The 21076-nt window shown below is 47.3% G+C and overlaps 1 protein-coding gene across 7 annotated transcripts in view; it reads left to right on the top strand.

Annotated features, from left to right (window-relative positions):
* Prdm2 (PR/SET domain 2) overlaps positions 1–2026 on the top strand; it is a 103499-nt gene extending 101473 nt beyond the window's left edge. For all 7 annotated transcript variants that reach the window (XM_052177979.1, XM_052177983.1, XM_052177978.1 and 4 more), the window contains one exon: positions 97–2026. In XM_052177979.1, the coding sequence (XP_052033939.1) occupies positions 97–103 (7 nt within the window). In that variant the 3' untranslated portion in view covers positions 104–2026. The remainder of the gene's footprint in view (positions 1–96) is intronic.
* Positions 2027–21076: the final 19050 nt, after the last annotated feature.

Genomic DNA, 21076 nt, shown 5'->3' with positions numbered 1-21076 from the left:
CCATTTAGTGTAACAGTTAAGCAGGGACACGCAGGTCACCGATGGAGGCATCGAGTACCGGCTGCGTTGTCACTTTCTTTTTGTCTCTCTTCTCAGCACCTGAAGTGACCTGGAATCAGTGAAGCCAAAGGGACCAGCAGTCTGTCCTGCAGAGAGCACTGACCTCTCCCAGTTGTGAGAGCGAGAGAGTGAGCATGAGAGAGAGAGAGAGAGAGAGAGAGAGAGAGAGAGAGAGAGAGAGCATGTGTGCATGTGTGTGTGCTGGTGCATGTGTGTGGTCTTCAAGCCGAGGTCCTGGCCTCAGGAGCAGGACCTCCACGCCGTCCTCTGGATGATCCTTGGACATGGCCCAGAACCGTGCTCTGTGGTGCAGCCACCCTGCCCGGGAGGGGCATCTCCTTCTATGCAATTTTTTAAAAGAGTTCCTTGGCCCTGCCTTGTGCTTCTCGAACTGTCCGTTTGCTGTCGCTGGGGACCTTGATCTGGCCCTGAGGGGTGGGGAGAGGACCTGTCTAAGGATAACCTTTCAGAGGTCAAGCTCCCCTTCACGCCATGCCCCCCCCACCCCCACCGACCTTTTTCCTCACACTGTCTCTGGGAATCAATAGCAAATAGCATATAGATCCATCAGGGCGGAGCCTGAAAGAGTAGAAAAGCCTCCCCCCTTCCTCCCTAAGCAACTGGAGCCGTCAGCTTTCATTTCCCCCTCGAGGTCTGAGAGTCCACTGCGAACCCCAGAGCCCGTGCCCAGGATGCAGACTCTGGCCCACCCCTTCTCATTTAGAAGAAGCAGTGTCTGGGGACGCTGGGGTGGGGGTGTGACTCTCCTGTGTCTTCTGTAGTCTCCTCTGGTGGGACCTCCCACACCATTAGCAGCCGACCCTTGCAAGTTAGCTGCAAAGAGAAGCAGAGGGAAAAAAATAATAAAGAGGGAAATAAAAAGTATATGGATGGGTTCAAACAAACAAACAAAAAAACCCAAGGAGGTTTTGAATGGGTGATTTTCAGATTTTCAGATGTAAAAGCACTTGCCAGGGAAGGGCAGGGCTGACCCCTGCTGTGGTGGATGTCGGAGGCAGACCTTGGTTGCTGAGGTTCTAGGGTTTTGTGCCTTTGGGGCAGAGGATGCCTGAGACAATTTTGATACTGTTTCCTCAGCTCCGTTCTGGTCCCTACCTGTCAAAAGTAGGACAAAACTTGGGAGAGTTGTCACACAAGAGAGGGGCTGTCTTTTTTTCAGGGCTACTATGGTTGATATTGCAACTCTGTAAATATGTATGTAGACACTTTTCAAAGCACGTATTTATGGACCCTACTGTAAATGCCCCCATTTTTAAAGTTTTATAACATGTGTTATTTAATTAATCTGTTGACTGGCTGCAGTAAGGGGACTGACTGGTCCAGGAAAAAGGGTCCCTGGAGACCCTCACATGGGCAGGAAAACACCCATCATTGTCCCTCGTCACAGTTTTCTGATTCACCCACCCAGCCAGACTCTGGCGCACCCTTTGTTATTTCTTCAACTGGATTTTTTTTTCCTTCTGCACACCCCACAGTTAATCCTCTAAAGCATGGACTCGTGGCTGTTGCTAACCCCACTGACACAGTATGCCCTGCAACTGGTCACACGGCCTGTGTCCCAGTCCCAGCCCCTCCCAGAAGCCAGGAAAACGCACGAACCCAAAGTCCTGGCAAGCCGCTTTCAGCCAAACTTGGAAAACGTTGCTGGGCTCTTGGGGGATTCTCTCTCTCTCTCTCTCTCTCTCTCTCTCTCTCTCTCTCTCTCTCTCTCTCTCTCTCTCTCTCTCTTTCTCCCTTCCTCCCTCTCTTTGCATGTGCAAACTGTGCTGGGTCACCACCCTTCAACACTTCCCAGATTGTCAGGAAAACAAAGAGAAAGTTTTGTGGGGCGCGGTGTTTCCTGGTCAGTGGAGGGCTTCCCGAGCGGATTTCGGTCCCGGCGAGGAAGATCCAGTGTCTGCCATGTGAAGACAGTGAACAATAAAAGTGCGGAGCGATTCTGAAACCCGTGTGTGAGCATGCTCAGTCTCCATTTTCAGACTTCCTCTCCTGATTGGTGGATCCTGGGCTGGTGGCGCAGAGGTGGGGTAGGCAACTTAGAGAAGGCCAGTGCTGGGGACGTCCTTGGGTTGAGCATGGTTTCTCTAGCTTCAAGTCACTCTCCCTTGCGTCAGATATAGTATGTTACCATATTCAGTTAAGGCTGGTCAGCCTCTTGTGATTCAATACACTGTCATCCTCCTGTGTGTGTGTGTTGGGGGCGGGGAGGGAGGGAGAGAATTGTGCAGGTGCTTTGCACAAACGATGCTAGATATCCTAGAACTGAAGTTAAAGATGGCTGTGAGCCCACACGAGTTGCAGGGAATCAAACCGGGCCCTCTGCAAGAGCAGCTCACACTCTTCGCTCCTGAGGCGCCTCTCCGGTGCCCCCAGCACACCCTTAGAACTTTTGTTTATTGAGAGCTAATTTGCTTTGGATGCCCTAGATGTACAGAAGAATGCAAATCCGTGTTTTGTATTGTATCATGGGCTCACCTTTGCTGATGTCCAGACACTATGCGAGGGGAGAGAGTCCAAAGTTCTTATTTTCACCCCTAACACTCTACATGTCGGTGACTGGTCAGGGCCCTCCGGGGAGATAGAGCCTATAGGAGGCGATTTCCATATATGGAAATGGAGGCAAGGCAACCTGCTTGTCTGCAAGCTCGGTGTGGACCGGAAGGTTTGCAGAGGGTGCCATTCAGGCCGGGTCCAAGGACCTGAGGACTGGGGGTGTCAGAGGAACGTCCCAGGCCCAGGGCAGGAGAAGCGGAGAGCTGTATGAGCCCCTGGGTGGGGTACGGTTCCAGTTTCCTTCTGTTGCTGTGATAAAAACAAAAAACACGTGGGCCAAAAGCAAGTTGGGGAGGAGTGTGGGTTTTTTGGCTTCCGCTTCCAGGTTGCAACCCATCATTGAGGGAAATTGGGGCGGGGAACCGTGAAGGGACAATGCTGGCTTACTCATGCTTAGCTTTCTTACAGAGCCCACCCCACTGTCTGTTTAGCAGGCCTACATCAATTCAGACAATAGGTTGCACGCGCCTGCAGGCCAGCCTCATAAGGACACTGACTCCACCGACACTCATTTAGCGGGAATATTTATGCTGTGTCAGCTGGTTGTTCACGCTAAAACAGGCATGGAGAGGGCAGAGCTCCTCCTAATTCTATTCTCTTCAGCCCCCTCCAGAGGTCATATGAGGCCGGACACACTCGGGTACAGCCTCTGGGATTGAAGTAATGTTCTCATATAAAAACCTCATAGATACCTTGAAATCAGGTTCGAGCCAGGTGGTGGCACACGCCTTTAATCCCAGTACTTGGGAGGCAGAGGCAGGTGGATTTCTGGGTTCAAGGACAGCCTGGTCTACAGAGTGAGGTCCAGGACAGCCTGGTCTACAGAGTGAGGTCCAGGACAACCAGGGCTACACAGAGAAACCCTGTCTCGAAAACAAACAAACAAACAAAAAAATGAAATCAGGTTCGACCTGGTCCCCGTGCCTGCTTCCACCCACATGCGGTGCTGACCACCACATACAACCTCCCACTCTGGAGCGAAGGGGAAGGGGAACCTCCTCACGTGGTGAGGTTCACGCCTTCAACCCCTAGTCCTGGGCTTCAGGGCTGGGTTCACACAGGTCTTACCCCAGACCCCACAGTGGTGGCGGCAAGAAGGCTGCCAGCCAGAGTTCATTTGAGGTGCTAAAGAGAGCGGCTAAGGAGGTCAGCCTGTCTCGTGTGGAGAGCTCAGAGTTGGCCATCAGGGTTTCTTAGAAGAGAAAGAGATGCAGGAACTCAGGCTGATGCTAATCAGGCCTCAGCTGATCTCCATATTGGGCACCAGAAGTGATCTCTCTTTATGGCAATGCTGTGTGACAGACTTCCTGGGGGGAGATGTGACATACACACATATACTCATCCCAGAAAGAGAGTCCATGACAGACCAAAAAAAAAAAAAAAAAAAAAAAAAAAAGGTTGCACTGATGTCTAACTTGGTGAACTGATGAGGTAAGATTTTTCTTTTACATGTATGGGTCTTTTGTCTGCATGTATGTCTGTGAACCACGTGAATGCAGAGCCAGGCCAGTCCAGAAGAAGGCACCAGATCCCTTGGAGCCGGAGACACAGATGCTTGTGTGTTGCCATGCCAGGCCTGGGACTTGAACCTGAGTCCTCTGCAAGAACAGGAGTGCTCTTAGCTGTGGAGCCATTGCTGGCCTCGATGAACTAATGAGTTTTTAATGGGGGGTCCTAGCAGGAACATAGGTGAGGGATTATGGGAACAGGGATGGCACAGGCAGCTGCATCTCTGAAAAGTCCACCATAGCACAGGTGACAGCTCAAGTTTGACACACAAATGCAACCCCGGAGCTCTGTACGACTTACAGGTACCTCTGCCTCCTCCAACGCATGTGCTCCTCGGAGTTTCCTCCCCCAGATGTTGCCCCAGATGTTTGCTGCTGCTTCACAGATGGTGTGCTGGCTGGTTTCGTGTCAACTTCACACAAGCTAGAGTCGCTTGGGAAGAGGGAACCTCAACTGAGAAAGTGTGTGTGTGTGTACAGACTCAGGGGACTTTTTCTTGATGTGGGACATGTGATTGACGTGGGAGGGCCCAGGCCATCATAGGCTGTGCCACCGACAGATGCCACCCTTGGGCAGGTAGTCCTGAATCATATGAGAAAGGAGGCTGGGCAAGCCGTGAGGAGCAAGCCAGTGAGCAGCGCCCCTCCACAGTCCGCTTCAGTTCCTGCCCCATCATCCTGAATGGTGGACTACAAGCTGTAGGATAGCATAGACCCATCTCCTCCCCAGATTGCTTTTGGTTATAGCAGGCTTTATTTAATTCCCAGGAACGTAAGCAGCAGGGAGGGGCCGTTGAGAACCTTGCCGGGTCTAGGCTTTCCTAGATGTGTGGCTTTATCCCGAGTCTCATGGGCTTCCCCTTTATTCTTGGGGAGTATGTTTCAGCTGGGAGGAAGATGCTGCACAAGAGACAAGTAGGCTGGGATGGAAACCATGACCGCTCTTTTTGTGTGTGGACCATCTCTCACTTCCATTGACTGCCGCACAGTTCTGTCACATCTCACAGGCTCTGTGTGGCAGGGCAGGTCCCAAGGCTCCTCTCTGCAGGTGGTTTTGTGGCAAGCTAAGAAATGACATCCAGACTATACCTGCTCAGTGTTTGGGCAGTTGGGAATATTGTCACAGGGACCGGTCTCCACCCCCCAGGACAGAGCACTCGGCTGCCAGACTTGTGTTCCATGTCAGGTTCGTGGCCATAGAAGAGGCTCAGGTTTCACAGGCCAGGCTTTGTGGTGCTAGCCCAGATCAGCATTGCAGAGCTGAGCCAGACACTAGACTGAGATCGCCAACATAGTTCTGACGTCCTGATGATTCTTTTTGTGTGTAGGTACACATGCATACGCAGATGCACAGGTGTCCTTCAAGGTATGTATGTGTATACCTCATACACATGGATGCATATATATACACACACACACACACACACACACACCCCACTGCATCTGGCTCCTTAATTATTTTGCATATGTTCAGTGTGTATGTGTGCACATGCCATGGTGTGTGTGTATGTAGAAGTCAGCGCACAACTTGTGGGAGTTGGATCTCTCCTCCACATGGGCTCTGAGGACTCAAACTCAGGTTGGTCATCATGGTTACAAGGCACACAATTGATGGAGTTGTCTTTCTTTCCAACCCTCTTGTGACAGTGTATCTCCAGGGGCTTCCCAGAGCCGGCTGCACTCAGCCACTTGACTCCAAATGAGGTAACGAAAGCCCAGGCTATTGAGATAGGAAACTCCATATCCCTCTGTGGCCGCAGCCGTTAGAATGGCCTCAACTTCTCTGGGATGAGTTAAAACCTAGCAAAGCAGACTTGGGTGAGGCCTGGGGTTTAACAAGTTGCTGAGTGACAGAGACTAAACTCGTGTAAGCACAGAGGATTGGAGTTGCCGATACACAGTGCTTCCTAAATAGCGCCTGCTAGCTAGCCCTGGCTGGAAAGCTGGGCCATCATCCTGGGCTCCTGGGAGGAAGTGATGTCCAGAGAGACTGTGGACAAAGTCCTGGGTGTGTGCATTGTTGACATGAGCAGGACCACATCAAGGACACCGATGCGTCAGACTCACGGGAAATGGCGGGGCCTTCTCCTGGTCTGGGTACCCACATTGACGGTCAGTGTATGTGGAAGCTATCAGCCACAGCCTTCCTCTGCCTGGATGACTGCGGCTAGAGACGGCTCCCACAACAAACCCCCACCAAGATCAGTTAACTTGCCTCCTCTTCACCCAGCTGTATATCATAAACGCACCAAGTTTTCTGGTTTCTGGTGTGTCTCCGTCAGAGTACACACCCCTACCCGATCCCAGCTTTTCTGTACACGTGTCTGCCATGTCTTCATTTCCCATTGCCCAAGTCAGGTTAACGCTGAAGGGTACCCAGCAGTTTGGCAGGCCGAGGCTCTGATGCTGGCTCCCGACAGCAAGCAGGTCCTCCCGAGAGTTGGGAGTTCCAGGATGCTGGGTAGGGAGAGACAGGATGGGTTTGGTGGGACAAGGGAGCCAGGAGCTCCTGTGCCTGTGATCTCTGCCTTGGAAAGGAAGGCTTGGGACGGCCCTTGGGTGTCTAGCAAGGGAGAAAGGGCACAGTCTGCAGTGAGATACCCGACTCCATCCAGTCTGCCTGGTCCCCAGGGTGGGATTCTGCTACTAGAGGAATATAAGCTCGGGGTTCTGGGTGGTGTTACCAAACCCAGCAGAGCAGACAGAGCTGCTTCCTTTTAGAATCCTCATAGGAGACTCACTCTGTGATGGTTCGTATATGCTCGTCCCAGGGAGTGGCACTATTAGAAGGTGTGGCCTTGTTGGAGGAAGTGTGGCACTGTGGGGGATGGGCTTGGTGGAGCTCTTCCTCCTAGATGCTTGAGCATGCCCAGTCTGTTCCTGGCTTCCCTTGGATAAAGGTGTAGAACTCTCATCTCAGCTCCTCCTGCACCATGCCTGCCTGGATGCTGCCATGCTTCTGCCTTGATGACAATGGACTGAACCTCTGAACCTGTAAGCTAGTCCCAATGAAATGTTGTCTTTTATAAGACTTGCATTGGTCATGATGTCTGTTCACAGCATGGACAGTCAAACCTTAATTAAGACACTCCAAGCCTAAACTGGCCTCTGCCCCTTTGTGATGATAACAGGCTGTTAGGTGTAGTTCCCTAGTCAGTCAGAGAATGGGATTAGCCACCTGGCCTCATAGGTGGAGAGTGAAGTAAACCTCCTCTCAGCTTATCTTTTCTGACTGGCCTTTCCACTCTGACAGTCATCCAGGAACTCTGGACATGTTTGCTGAGAGGCTCAGGCTGCCTGGTCATGTGACAACTGCCACCCAATGTCCACCGGAAGAACTACGAGTGAGAACCGGCACTCGTGGAAATCTAAATTATTTAAAGATTCGTTTCTTATTACATTTGTTTGTTTTGTCTTGTGCAGGTGTGCATAAGTAGATGGTGAGGGGACAACTTTGAAGGATTCCTTCTCAATTTCCACCCTATGGGTTCTGGGAATCGAACCGGGTCATCACGATTGGCAGCAATGTGTTCTGAGCTGATAATCCATCTCAGCTGAATCTGAGAGTGAATGTTTCTAATTCTGTACCCCAGATACCTTACACGTGTACCCCTGTTGTGGTCCAGGTTTTGTGCATTTGTTGGGCTGACTAAACACTTCATCCTGTGCCTTGTTCTCTTAGCCCGGTCATAGCGACTGCATTTCACTAAAGTATTCTGGGAGGTATAAGCTATTGCCAGTCATGGGATGTTGGTTGGCATGAACTACAGCTGCTCCCTCTAACAATTTTTATTTTTCAATAGTCACGTGGCTCCCTGTCCACTCGCCACCTCCCTAGGACCTCTCCCTGTCCACTGTGCTGGCAGCAGCTCTCTATTTGCAGCTGGTCCTGGATGGGATTTTCTGCTCTTTAGCTTCTCTCAAACATCAACTCCCTGAATACAGAGAGACCAGATGTGTATCCTTAGTCAGCTCTACCCTCTGTCCTCAGTAGGCTGTCACTGTAGGATGCACAGGAGGCCTCTGTGTGCTGGGGACTGGACTTCAGAAAGGCCTTGGCTATATTGGTTTTAACTTCAAGGTATGTGTCTTAGTTAGGGTTTTACTGCTGTGAACAGACACCATGACCAAGGCAAGTCTCATAAAGGACACCATTTAATTGGGGCTGGCTTACAGGTTCAGAGGTTCAGTCCATTATCATCAAGGCAGGAACATGGCAGCATCCAGACAGACATGGTGTGCAGGGGGAGCTGAGAGTTCTACATCTCCATCTGAATATTGCTAGCAGAATTCTGCAGGCAGCTAGGATGAGGGTCTGAAAGCCCACACCCACAGTGACACACCTACTCCCACAGGGCCACACCTTCTCATAGTGCCACTCCCTGGGCCGAGCATGTACAAACCATCAGACTGGTTTGCAGATGTCAAGCTGGGTAGAATATTCAGTCCTGTGCTTACCAATGTTCCGTCTACGCCGGGGCTATGTGCCTGTCCCCACTTCGACACCTGGTCTCTGTGCCTGGCTTGGCTATCATGTCGGCTCTCTCTGTGCCCGCCTTTGGGTCCAAGGACCAAATGAGGAGTCTTTAATGTAAATGTTGATTCTCAGGTATTTTGCTTTTGTGCAGTGCTGTCCTCCAAGTGTACAGCTGTCATCTTCGTTGATAATGCTGTGACATTCATAAGAGATTCCCGTGATTGGGCTTGATGACAATTGACATTCCCACCTGGAGGGAGGGGCTGGGGAGAATTATTGGACCCTCCTAAGATTCTAGCCACTCCCTCTCGTGCCTTTTGGTCACTTGTATATAATTCTGCCCTAATTGCACATGACCTCATGGCCTTGGGCAGTGCTAGTGCTTAGAGACCGGAAGGTTGACTGATTGGGGGACTGCATATTTGCAGCTACGGCAAAGGCACCATTCGTGCTGGGGTGATATACAATAACAGCTGCTTTGGAGCCACCCACGTTCCTCTAAGGAACCCCTCCCCTTTCCTCTAAGGAACCCCTCCCCCATGCACAGTTAACTCATTGGTTACCCAGGTTGGGCTTAGGTGGAATCATATTTTGGTTTGTTGTTGGTGGCCTACAAGGAAGAGTAGACATTTGTTTGCCTCTTCCCAGGGAACGAACCAGTTCCCACAGTCAGTAGCTGCCAGATAAGATATAGATGCCCATCAAGTGTGAACTTTAGGAAATCTTTCTCTCTCTCTCTCTCTCTCTGTCTCTCTCTCACACACACACACACACACACACACACACACACACAAACTTTGCAGTTTAAGTCTGTCCGTAATATCACACAGGGCATGCTTACACTAAAATACCTATTTGTGTGAAATTTAGATGTGTCTGGGCATCCCATGTTGCCCCGTCTGGCAGCCCCGTGCAGAGGTCGAGTCTCCCTTTACATTGTCCCTCTCTTTCGGATCAGCTTGAGGGACTTCAGCAGTTGACAGTGAATGCTCAACAGTCAACTGGCCTTTAGCCCAGCTGCCGGAGCAGGGGCTCCCCTGCTCTCAAGAGTAGCTCCTGCCTTGAATGCAAAGGTCACCAAATGTCAAGTGGGGCCCAGAGGACTCTTAAAGTGCGTTCAAGTGACTCTTGACACCTGCCACTTACATCTGGGCGCTGTGGCTCTGCCTTCTGCTTCACGCACGCGATTTTATTTCGTTTTGGTTTTAAATACGCAGTCTCCCTCTCTTGCCATCTGATACAAAGCCCCAGAGGCAGAAGAATGAGTAAAGAGGATCTGTTTGGGCAGTGGCTGGCAGGATGTTGCAAAATAAAGTCATTTGTGGGCGGGAAAATGGCTTCTTCACCAGCTCCCTTCTCTGTGCAGGGACACGCTGGGGGAGCGTTTCCTTGTGGGCTGTTGCTGAGGGCTTCTGAGAAGACATCCACTCTGTGACACCCGAGTGCAATTAAATACTCTAAGGAGTGCTGCTGACCCAGAGAGGGAAGGCAGGGTTGATACACAGAAGCCCTTCCTGAGACCAGATGAATACAGCCTGCCCTCCTGGTCATCTCTCCCTCGGTGGCTTCTGAGGCTTTAGGTGTGCCTGCCTGCCCCTTAACGACCATACAGACGACCCATTAGAGCTTCCTAGCCCCACATCACTGGTGTGATTACCAAAACACTAATTTTGTTTAAATTAGAAAGTTTATGTTGTTAGGAACTGAAAACAAAAAAGAAGTAAGAGAAAACCTAACAAGATCTCCAATCTTCATGATTTTGTTTTTTTTTTTTTCTAAATAAACACTCAGAACAACTGTGCCATCAACCTGCTCTGTGGCCCCGGGGTGCCATTGTGCATCCTGTACCTCAGTTTGCTTGTCTGTAAAGTTGGTGTGTTGTTGGGAAAATTAAGTTTACTTTTAAAGTAAAAGCGCTTCAATGCTGGCCTATAGACTGTTAGTAGTGATGTGTCCATACTGCTCTAGGATGGTTGGGGCAGGGGATGTGTAGGTTAATAGAGTACTTGCCTAGTATGCGTGAAGTCCTGGGTTCCATTCCCAGCATGGCGTAGACCAGATAGGGTAACATACAACTGTGATCCCAGCATCAGGGAGGTGGGATGAGGAGAATTGGGAATTTTAGGCCATCCTTGGCTAAAAAGTGAGATCAAGGCTGGCTTGAGACCTTCAAACAAACTCTCAGACAGGGGCTGGAGAGATGGCTCAATGGCTTAGAGCACTGACTGCTCTTCCAGAGGTTATGAGTTCAATTCCCAGCAACCACATGGTGTCTCACAACCATCTATAGGGGGATCTGGTGCCCTCTTCAGGCAGGCTGATGTATATGCAGCAGAGCATTCATACATTAAATAAATAAAATGTAAACAAACAAACAAACCTCCTTCAGTGATGGTGATGAGGTTTCCAATGTGGGCAGTGTTCAGATTCCTTCTGAGATTTCCCATGGACTCAGTTAGGACACCCTGTGCTGTATAGCCTGATGTTCTATATATCGGTGTGTGGGATGATCGTGTTGAGGGGAGTTATAGACAAGCCATACCAAATATGCAGCAGGCCAGTGCCACCCTTGTAGAAGTGGGGAAGGAGGGTTCCATTAGTGCTCCCAAGCTTACAGGGAGGGAAACAAGCCCAAAGAGGATGGATGCCTCCACTGAGATCTCATAGGGGAAGCAAGCCACGGGGACTCCTAAAGACCAGTCGAGACAACTATGGCCGCTTCTGCAGAAAGTGTTCTCCAGCTGTTGAAGTACCTACAGCACAATGTTCTTCCTGGTTTCCTAAGGTTCTGCAGCTTGCCTGATGCCATATCCAAGCTCTCTAAATCAAGATGCCACAGATGCCACAAAGCGTCTGCTAGCCGAGAGTAGAAGGGACTTTGAGGGTGTCCTAGAAGAAGACCCTCCTGGCATAGGTGGCATTCAGGTGAGAAAGGACATCCATAGGTCTCTTTCTAGCTAGTGACCCATCCAGCAGGTCCAGTTATTCCCGGGTCCCGAAGAGGCACTACCTGAGGGTCAAAATGGGGGGGAGAGAGAAAGGAAGCCAAGCACGCTAACAAAGTCAGAGTCAGTCTAGGTTGTGTCATGGCTTCATTTAATGTCGGGGAGGTAAGTGGGTTTTAAGGCTTACAGAGAAGGAAATAACCTTCACACCAGACAAAGGAGGGAAGGGCAGAGACACCCCTAGGGGTTGAAGCAGGAAGCAAGCGAGGAGGTCATATGGTCATCTGGAGAGGACACCCGGAGTTAACGCCGGCAGGTACATTCCATGGTTAGGGCAGGAACATCTTGTGGTATTCTCGGGATCTTCTCACACTGGGCAGGAACTTCTTGTGGTATTCTTGGAATCTTCTCACACCGATAGCTCAAGGAGAGGGCTCTAGTTAATTGTTCTTATATTTTAGCAGTTACCTTAGGGCTATGAGTAAGCATTAGTCCAAATAGCTCAGGACGGCTTCCCACATCTCCTCCTTTTTTCTTTCTTAAGTTGAGGGGTGGCTATGGAAAGAGGGTCGGTGGAGAGCCTGTTTTAGGCTATGTGGTTTTGCCCCCACGTCCAGCACCGCAGTAACTAGGCCTTTTTAGATCCTAGTAGGGCAGGGCCTCTGCCTTAGGCTATGTAAGTTGCATCCACTCCTGGCATCACATCCTACTCCAATGGCTTAATCAGGCCCTTGGTGGGTGTGATGGGCATCCAGGTAGAGGACTCACAATAATCCCGTCATGGAGTCACCCTGCAGCCAAGAGGCGGTGTGCATCTGGCTCGTGGCACCACAATATTTCCCGTCATTGGCTACTCCACAGCTTATGGCCCTCAGCCACTATTAGGAGCTGGAGGTCACCCTCCCTGGCATTTCTACTGCTTAGGGAACCAAGAAAGTTCTGTGCCTGCAGTAAGGGTGGAAAACTGAAGGCCGAAGGTTGCTACCTCCATGTCTGTCAAGGCAGAATCAATCTGTGATTTAACAAAACTGGTCAATCTGTTAAAAGCCCAGGGGCCAAATGACAAAAACAACAAAAGACCCAGGAGGGGCCCCAAAAGGCTGGAGAGCAAGGTGGAAAGCCAGGGTGAAATCTCAGCATCAGCATACTCTGGCAGCTAGCATGTTCCTTCAGCATCCTGTAGAAAGAACACAAACATGCCTCTTCTCTACACTTAGAGTTCCCTGGCATTAAAATTTTTAAATTTTTGTGGTATATAGAGATGTAATTCTCCCTTCTTTTATTATAAAAATATTGTTGTAAAGTTCTATGGGCCTGTTCCATAATATCTTGCCTCTGCAAATTATGAGGAATCTCAGTAATAAGACTAATATTAAATTATTAATATAACATTTCAAATGACTGACTATAATAATCAGTTATAATATCTGTCTTAATCTGATTTGGAACATTCAGTATAAAAAATAACATATGTAGAAAGCTTGAAAAGCTGTCAATGTTCATATGTATATCTTGATTAATTTTTTTGAATTGCATTTGTATTGTAAAAGTTAAGAATTAGTAGCATTAAAAAAGAAACAATTTCAAGCAACTGTAAGCCATGAGTTATATATATATATATTATTAATATACAAATCAAAAGTTTGATTTTTAACATTTTAAGAAGAACAGCTACAGCACCCCATTCAACTATCTGTGCTGAAGCAAGGGGACACTCAAAAGAATAAACATGTGATCTAATTATAGGAGCTTTACTCCGATAGTAGATGCATTTTTATAGGATGCATGTATAAATCTATAACAATAAAAATATGTATAGAGGCATATTTTTAACAATTTATCTTTTAGATAACAATTATTAATTTTGCCTAAAAAAGGCTTGCCATGTAATAAATCAACCATCAATGTTTTGTAATAACCAATTTGATTGCTGTTTGTAACAAGGAACAAATGTTTTTTACCTTGAAAGCAGAGGTTTAGGTCTTCCATGGGCAAGCTTAAGATGAGGTTAATATAAGATAAAGCCAATTAATATATCCTAAATTCTTTAAAAATCATTTATGTAAAAATTCTAAAAGTTAGGAGAAAAGGCCTGTAATGAACATTCCATGAACATTATACACTGAAGAATTTAAGATCCTAGCTTCTTGTATTGAGATAGAGACAAAATATTTTTTCTCACTTAAGGTGAGGCTACTCGCCATTCCTTAAAGAAAAAACCTTCTAATGAAATTGTTTTATTGCTTCCTTAAAGTTAGAAGTGAATGCTTTTGTAATTGTCAGAATATAAAGCAAAAAACACCCTTTAATCTATAATTTTGTATGGAGTAGACAGGCCAAATGTTAATGCCTTATTGACCTTTTATAGATTTTAACTGCATTTTAAACCACACGGGGATAAGGATGTAAGGAATGTCCTTTTAGCCAAACATTCCCTAGTTGAGGTGAAGTCTGTAAGGCAAAAATAGTTTTCACAAGCTTCCACTGAGGCAGCCCCAAGTCTTGCATTAACTCAAATGTAAATTCCTCTTTTTTTTTTTTTTTTCCCAAGGACCCACCTTGGGTCCTAGGCTAGGACATTACATGCGCTTCCTCAAGCTTAACCACCTTCTAATCTGAGCTTTTTATCTAAGACCAGACCCAAACCCGCCAGACCAGTCCAGCAAGGACACCTTGAGGATTGAATAACCAAAGGAACCTGCAATTCCAGGATTCCGGGAAAGATCCTAATTTCATCATAGTCAAAGGAGCCTGTTTGATATCAAATAAATTTCCACTGAGATCTCCCTTTTAATTTTGGAGGGTTAAATTTTGCTTCTACCATTGTAGCCTATAAACTTGTGGAAAAGTAGCAATGGGCCTAAAATGGCCACAGCTGTATCATACTTAAAATTATCTTAATTACAAAATATGTTAAGAATCATGAGCCTTTAACAAGGCTGTAAACTTAAAACTGCAGCCAATGACACACTGGTAATTTTTATTGTAACTCAATTTTTCCTTGCAATATTAGAGCACAACTGCAACTTTGGAAGCAAATTCCAATTTTAAACCATCTGTTTTCTTTAAAATCAAAGGCAAACGTATTATCTTTACAGCACAAGGTTTGTCTGCCTGTTCTTATGTTCAAGTGTATGACAGTGTAACTTATTAAAGAGACATTATTTTAAATCATATTTCTTATAAGTCCAATCTCCAGGCCAAGATTCACACGAAACACCATGCCAATTTAGAAGCATCTTAGAGGCCTGTATTTCCTGGGTTACGTCATGCCGCGTGTAGCTAGTTAAGATGGCTCTGACACTGAATCGCCAGTTTTAAACAAACCTTTTCTTAATAACACTATACCTTTTAAATCATAGCCAATTAATTTATAACTCTATAGCCAAGATATGTAAAACATTTATACCTTTAAGACCTATTAAAAACAAGAATAAAGCAATTACACAAATTTTATGAGTTAAACCAGAGTTTTCCCAAACCGGAGGTTATTGGTTCTCTAAGAAAAAAGTTGAGCACGCTGCTGGGTCTACCGGCTAGTGGCCCGCAGAGTTCCGGGGTCCCTCCAAGCCGGAGCAAAGCCAAGTAACTTTGAGGTGCTAGCACTCTGCCTTTAACCGCTCGCCAGGGCCAATTGCCCGTGGCCCACGGAGTTCCGGCCTCTCTCTGGCGGCCGCATTTATTGCCTGTGCCCCGCGCGCCAAGCGCTGCCCTGCGCTCTACCTCCCAAGTGCTTGGATTAAAGGCGTGCGCCACCATTGTCCACTGCTGCACATTTTTTTTTTTTTTTTAGCTGTGTTTTACACCTACTTATGAATGTGAGGCACCTCAAATTAGCCTCCTCTGTGTAAACTGCAATTGGCAGGACTGCCAGCAAGATAAAGCTTTTTTACCATTTTTTTCTTTTTAACATAAAACATAAAAACGACCAATCATTCAGCCAAACAAAACAATAGACAACACAAATTGACACACATATAGACAAGTTTTGGTGCACCAAAAGACAAACAACAGACAACGAGGGAACTTGCTGTCCCAAAAAGATCCAAATATCTTAACCCAACTAAAGAGATCTCCAGTAGGTTTCAGAGAGAAAACAGGACGTCTCCCTGTCAGGACAGGACACATTTTCCTGTCCTCACCAGGAGAGTTTTGAAATAGCTTCCAACCATTTTTTTTTTTTTTTATACCGAGTCCTACACATGGAAGAACTGCTTTTCTGAAACCTGCTTTTTCTCTTGTTTAAGATTTAACAAGGGGGAAGGAGGATGCCTAGTCGAACACACACACCTGTGGAGAGGGGAAGAGAGCCCAGGAATTTCTCTGCAGTCCAGGTCTTACATGTTGCCCTTGAGAGGTTTTTCTCTGGCCGCCTCAGCAGCAGTCTCTGGCTTCTACCTGCATGGGTCTCCCTGTCCATTTTTGCCTAGTCCCTGTCCAGGGAGATAGTTCTGGGAGAGCATTTGTTGAGCAATAACCTCATTGAGACTACACATAAGGACTTTCATTTGAGAGAGAATGTCTCTTCCCCAGAGGTTAACAGGCAGAGCAGGGACCACGAAGGGCTGAGTAGAGCCAGTATTTCCCTCACTGTCCTCCCAAGTCAGCAACTGTGAGCTCTGGAGAGTATTTTTAGATTGTCCAATCCCCTGCAGATGGGTCAGAGAGGCTTGCAATGGCCAAGCAGGGAGCCAAGCACATTGTGAGATCACAGTAGAATCGGCACCTGAGTCTAAGATGCCCTCAAAGCTTTTACCGTTTATTTTAAGGCTGATCGTATAGGACGATCTCTGGTGATTGCCTGGACCCAGTAAAGGTCTGAGGAACCTGGCTGAGAGGAGCCGAGCTGCATGCCTATCGCTGGGTATAGGGTGGCGGGCCATGTGGAGGGGCTTGTTTTGGCTCTGGCTTTTTCTAGGCATTTGACTTTGAAATAAATCTTAAAGTTAGAGTTACCATTTGCACTCTGAATGAGCCCCCAGTAACTAAAGAATGTATCAGACGTTGGTTCACCTGTACCTGTTTTCAAAATCTTATTAATTTCTTTACCAACCCTATTCCACGTTAGCAGGTGAATGTCAGGTCCACTTAAAACCAAGCAAGGGCATTTTTCATGACAAAACAAAAGAGCTTAATTAAATTTTTCTTAACTCTTACTCCTCTCTCCCTGAATGATTGCTTGATTTCTCCTATGAATCAAGCCTCTTTAGCCTCTTTTCATAATTGTTCCCCCATGACAATCGGACGACAATTGTTCGGCCACTTACCTGCCCCTCCAGCGACGCACGAGCAATGCGGTCTGTGGGGTCCTTCATTCCTTTTCCCGGGATTTCTCCTCCATCGTCCGGTAGTTGACTGTACTTCGGGTCCCTGGTTCGGGCGCCACTATGACCCGTCCAGCAGGTCCAGTTATTCCCGGGTCCCGAAGAGGCACTACCTGAGGGTCAAAATGGGGGGGAGAGAGAAAGGAAGCCAAGCACGCTAACAAAGTCAGAGTCAGTCTAGGTTGTGTCATGGCTTCATTTAATGTCGGGGAGGTAAGTGGGTTTTAAGGCTTACAGAGAAGGAAATAACCTTCACACCAGACAAAGGAGGGAAGGGCAGAGACACCCCTAGGGGTTGAAGCAGGAAGCAAGCGAGGAGGTCATATGGTCATCTGGAGAGGACACCCGGAGTTAACGCCGGCAGGTACATTCCATGGTTAGGGCAGGAACATCTTGTGGTATTCTCGGGATCTTCTCACACTGGGCAGGAACTTCTTGTGGTATTCTTGGAATCTTCTCACACCGATAGCTCAAGGAGAGGGCTCTAGTTAATTGTTCTTATATTTTAGCAGTTACCTTAGGGCTATGAGTAAGCATTAGTCCAAATAGCTCAGGACGGCTTCCCACAAGCTAGGGCCTGGGTCCACTGGGTCACCATATCCATGTGCCCTCTGCCCTTGACATAGCTGTGGGGAGCTCCTCTACAGAACATGGGTTCAAACAACCTTTTCCTCCCTTCGTTTACCCTTTTCCTTTGCCTTTGAATCATCAATGGGAAATCGTTGAGGACACACAAGCCAAGAACTCCAGTTTCCATGACAACCAGTGCCTTGTGCTCCCCTCAGGCACTCACTGGGCAGGAAGGAGGGTGGGTGTAAGAGGGTTTACGCTGTGTTACTGAATCGAGCACCATTTTCCTGGTGTCCGGAAGGAGTCCTCTGAACTTGAAGTCCCGGGTAAACTTGTTTAGCACCAGCTGTGTGTACATCTGCTCGGGAGGAGCTGCTTCTGATTCTGAAGGTCTGATGACATGGGGGTTAGCCCCTCTATAAAGGGTTGGGGGAAACAGGAGCTTTGTAGCACCTGTGAAGAAAGAGGGGGCAGATGATACCCTCAACATATCTGAATGACCAAGTTATAATTATTTCATTTGTTTCATATTCCCAGACTCTACCTTCCTTAACAGATTATGTGTACATGTGTACATGTAAACATACACATGCGTGTATACTTTCATATATGCATACACATAAAGCATGCATGTATACCTTCACAACCGTACAAGTGCACACATACACACTGAAGTTCATAAGCACACAGGCTCACATGTATGCACACATTAAAGCATGCCAAAATATATGCATACATGAAGAAACGTATACATATATACACATATATACACACACATGAATAGATGCCAAGAACCAGCCTGTTCTCTCTCTCTCTCTCTCTCTCTCTCTCTTTCTCTCTCGTGTTCTGCTCTGCTCTAGACAGCTTTTTCTTGCTGTTCTAAAAACTCTCTGGTTAGAGATAGCTCTCTCTGCTAGTTAAAATTCTAAAAGCTATCTGGGTAGCTCATGGGTTTTCTGACCAAAGTCAGAAAAGATGCTATAAAAAATTATTGGATGTTCCGACCAAGTCAGGAATCCTGTTAAGAAAAAAAAATCCTTGAAGAGCTGTTTTTGCTCTCCAGAGATCTTTAAACTAGAGAAAATTCTAAAGTAGAACAGCTAGCTATCGCTTCTGCTAGCTCATCTCACATAGACAGAAAGCCCCGTTTTAATTTACATATCAATTCAGTTATTTATTCCAGGTTCTCCTTTGATTATCCTATGAATCAGCATCCTGTGACCCCAGCCCTTTACTTCTTAGGACACAGAAGCACACATTCTTCTTTTAACATTGCAAAAGAATTCAGAGATCTGCCTGCCTCTGTTACACACAGATGCTGAACTGGCTGGGTGGGACCCTGCCCTGGAATGACCGTTTCTACCACCCCTGGGCCTAATCTTGCTATGTCGTAGGCTGATCCTAAACTCAGCCTGCCTTTGTATCTTTCTGACTAGCTGGCTCATTAATGCAGCTGCCTTTGTTCCTTTAGATTCGTGAAGCCCCTCATGTAATTCATACGACAATCATATATTTTGCATAGTTGAGAAGATATATATTTTAGAATTTACCTATTTAGAACTCTGTCCTGAAGGCCCCATTGTTTACCATTTTACAGAGACATAGCCACACCCTCACCTCCTGGACTCGGTGCTGTTTCTAATTCTCATGGAGTTTTTAACAGGGAGGACATTCCTTGGAGGAATGTGAAATATGTACATTATTATACAAACAAGCCTGAAGCTACATCATCAACACTCCCAGAGGCTCACACAGGGCTCTGTCCCAGGGGCAGAAACCATGTCACTCTGTCCCTACCAAGGCCTTGGCAGGCTCAACAAATACACATCTTCATACTTGTCCATGTGCACTACCTCTGGTGAGCCCTCATAAATGCGTTGTCAGAGAGGAGATACAGAGTCAAAGTATGCATCAGAGACTGAGGAAAAGACCATCCAGAGACTGTCCCACCTGGGGTCCATCCCATATACAGTTACTAAACCCAGACACTATTGTGGATGCCAACAAGTGCTTGCTGACAGGAGCCTGATATAGCTCTCTCCTGAGAGGCTCTGCCAGTGCCTGACAAATACAGAGGTGGACACTCTTAGCCAACCATTGAACTGAGCACGGGGTCCCGAATGGAGGAGCTAGAGAAAGGACCCAAGGAACTGAAGGGGTTTGCAGCCCCATAGGAGGAACAACAGTAAGAACCAACCAGTAATCCCAGAGCTCCCATGAACTAAACCACCAACCAAAGAGTACACATGGAGCTCCAGCTGCATATGCTGCAGAGGATGGCCTTGTGGGACATCAAAGGGAGGGGAGGCCTTTGGTCCTGAGAAGGCTCGATGCCCCAGTTTAGGGGAATGCCAGGACAGGGAAGCAGAAGTGGGTGGGTTGGTGAGCAGTGGGAGGGGAGATGGGTTAGGAGGTTTTCACAGGGCAAACTAGGAAAGGGGATAACATTTGAAATGTCAATAAAGAATATATATAATAAAAAATAAAAAATAAAAAAATGCTATATATTTTTCAGAACTCCTTCCCCACCCCCTGAAAATGTGTTGTCAGGACACATGTAGGTTCCCAATTGCATCTGCTGAGGCAGTGGTTAGGGGAGAACCTGCCATTGGCCTTGCCTGTCCATAAGATGAGATCCTGGACTGTGCTGTTTCCTAGAAGTTTGTTCTGGTTTTTGTTGTTGTTGTTGTTGTTTTTTTTTTTTTTTTTTTTTTTTTTTTTTGCCAACTTAACACAAGCTACAGTCCTCTGGGAAGAGGCAAACTTAGTGCACAGAATGGCCCCATTAGTACTATGGGCAAACCTGTGGGAAATTTTCTTAATGGCTGATGTGGGAGGGTCCAGCCCACTGTGGTCAGTGCCATCCCTAGGCAGGTGGTCCTGGGCTGTATTAAAAAATCTGAATATGCAGTAGTAGGCAGTGCTCCTCCAGGGCCTCGGCTTCAGTTCCTGCCTCCAGGCTCCTGCCTTAAATTCCTGCCCTGACTTCCTTCAAGGATGGAGTGTGACCCGAGAGTGCTAAGCTGAAAGACGGAACGACTTTCTTTCCTAGGTGGCTTTTGGCCATGGTGTTTTGTCTCATCAGTAGAAACCTTAACTTGGACAGAGTTCCAACTCCTATTCCTGACCTGAGGCCTGTGCTCTCTTATGCACTACAGTCCCCCACTTAAAGGCTGCAGAAGAGCAGCCGAGAGTCACTGGAGCCTTGCTCCTTGCTAAGCACTTGGTCTTAACCTGGAGAGTGTGTGATCATGTGTACAGGTCAGGAAGGCATGTGCAAGATGGTACCAAGATGGAATTGTCCCCTAATGCTTACAGTGCTTTCTTCAAGGGTCAGATGTGACATCACAAGATACATGGGAACAAACTGGTCTGATTGAGGAGACTTGATTGCTTTTTTTTTTTAAACATGAACATTCCTTTTTAAAGTAATCTATTTGTTTACAGACAGTTGTGAGTTGCCATGTGGTCACTGGGTCCTCTGCAATTGCAGCCAGTGCTCTTAATCTCTGAGCCATATCTCAAGCCTCAGTTTGATGGGGTCTTGATGCAGTTAAGCTTTGGGTTCCCATCAACACCACACTCAGGTCAACGCTGGCTTGTGACCTGTTGAAGGGA

The sequence above is a fragment of the Apodemus sylvaticus genome, chromosome 3 (genome assembly GCF_947179515.1).
Source record: "Apodemus sylvaticus chromosome 3, mApoSyl1.1, whole genome shotgun sequence".
In the NCBI taxonomy this organism is placed as follows: domain Eukaryota; kingdom Metazoa; phylum Chordata; class Mammalia; order Rodentia; family Muridae; genus Apodemus; species Apodemus sylvaticus.
This window is presented reverse-complemented; position numbering and strand designations above follow the sequence as displayed.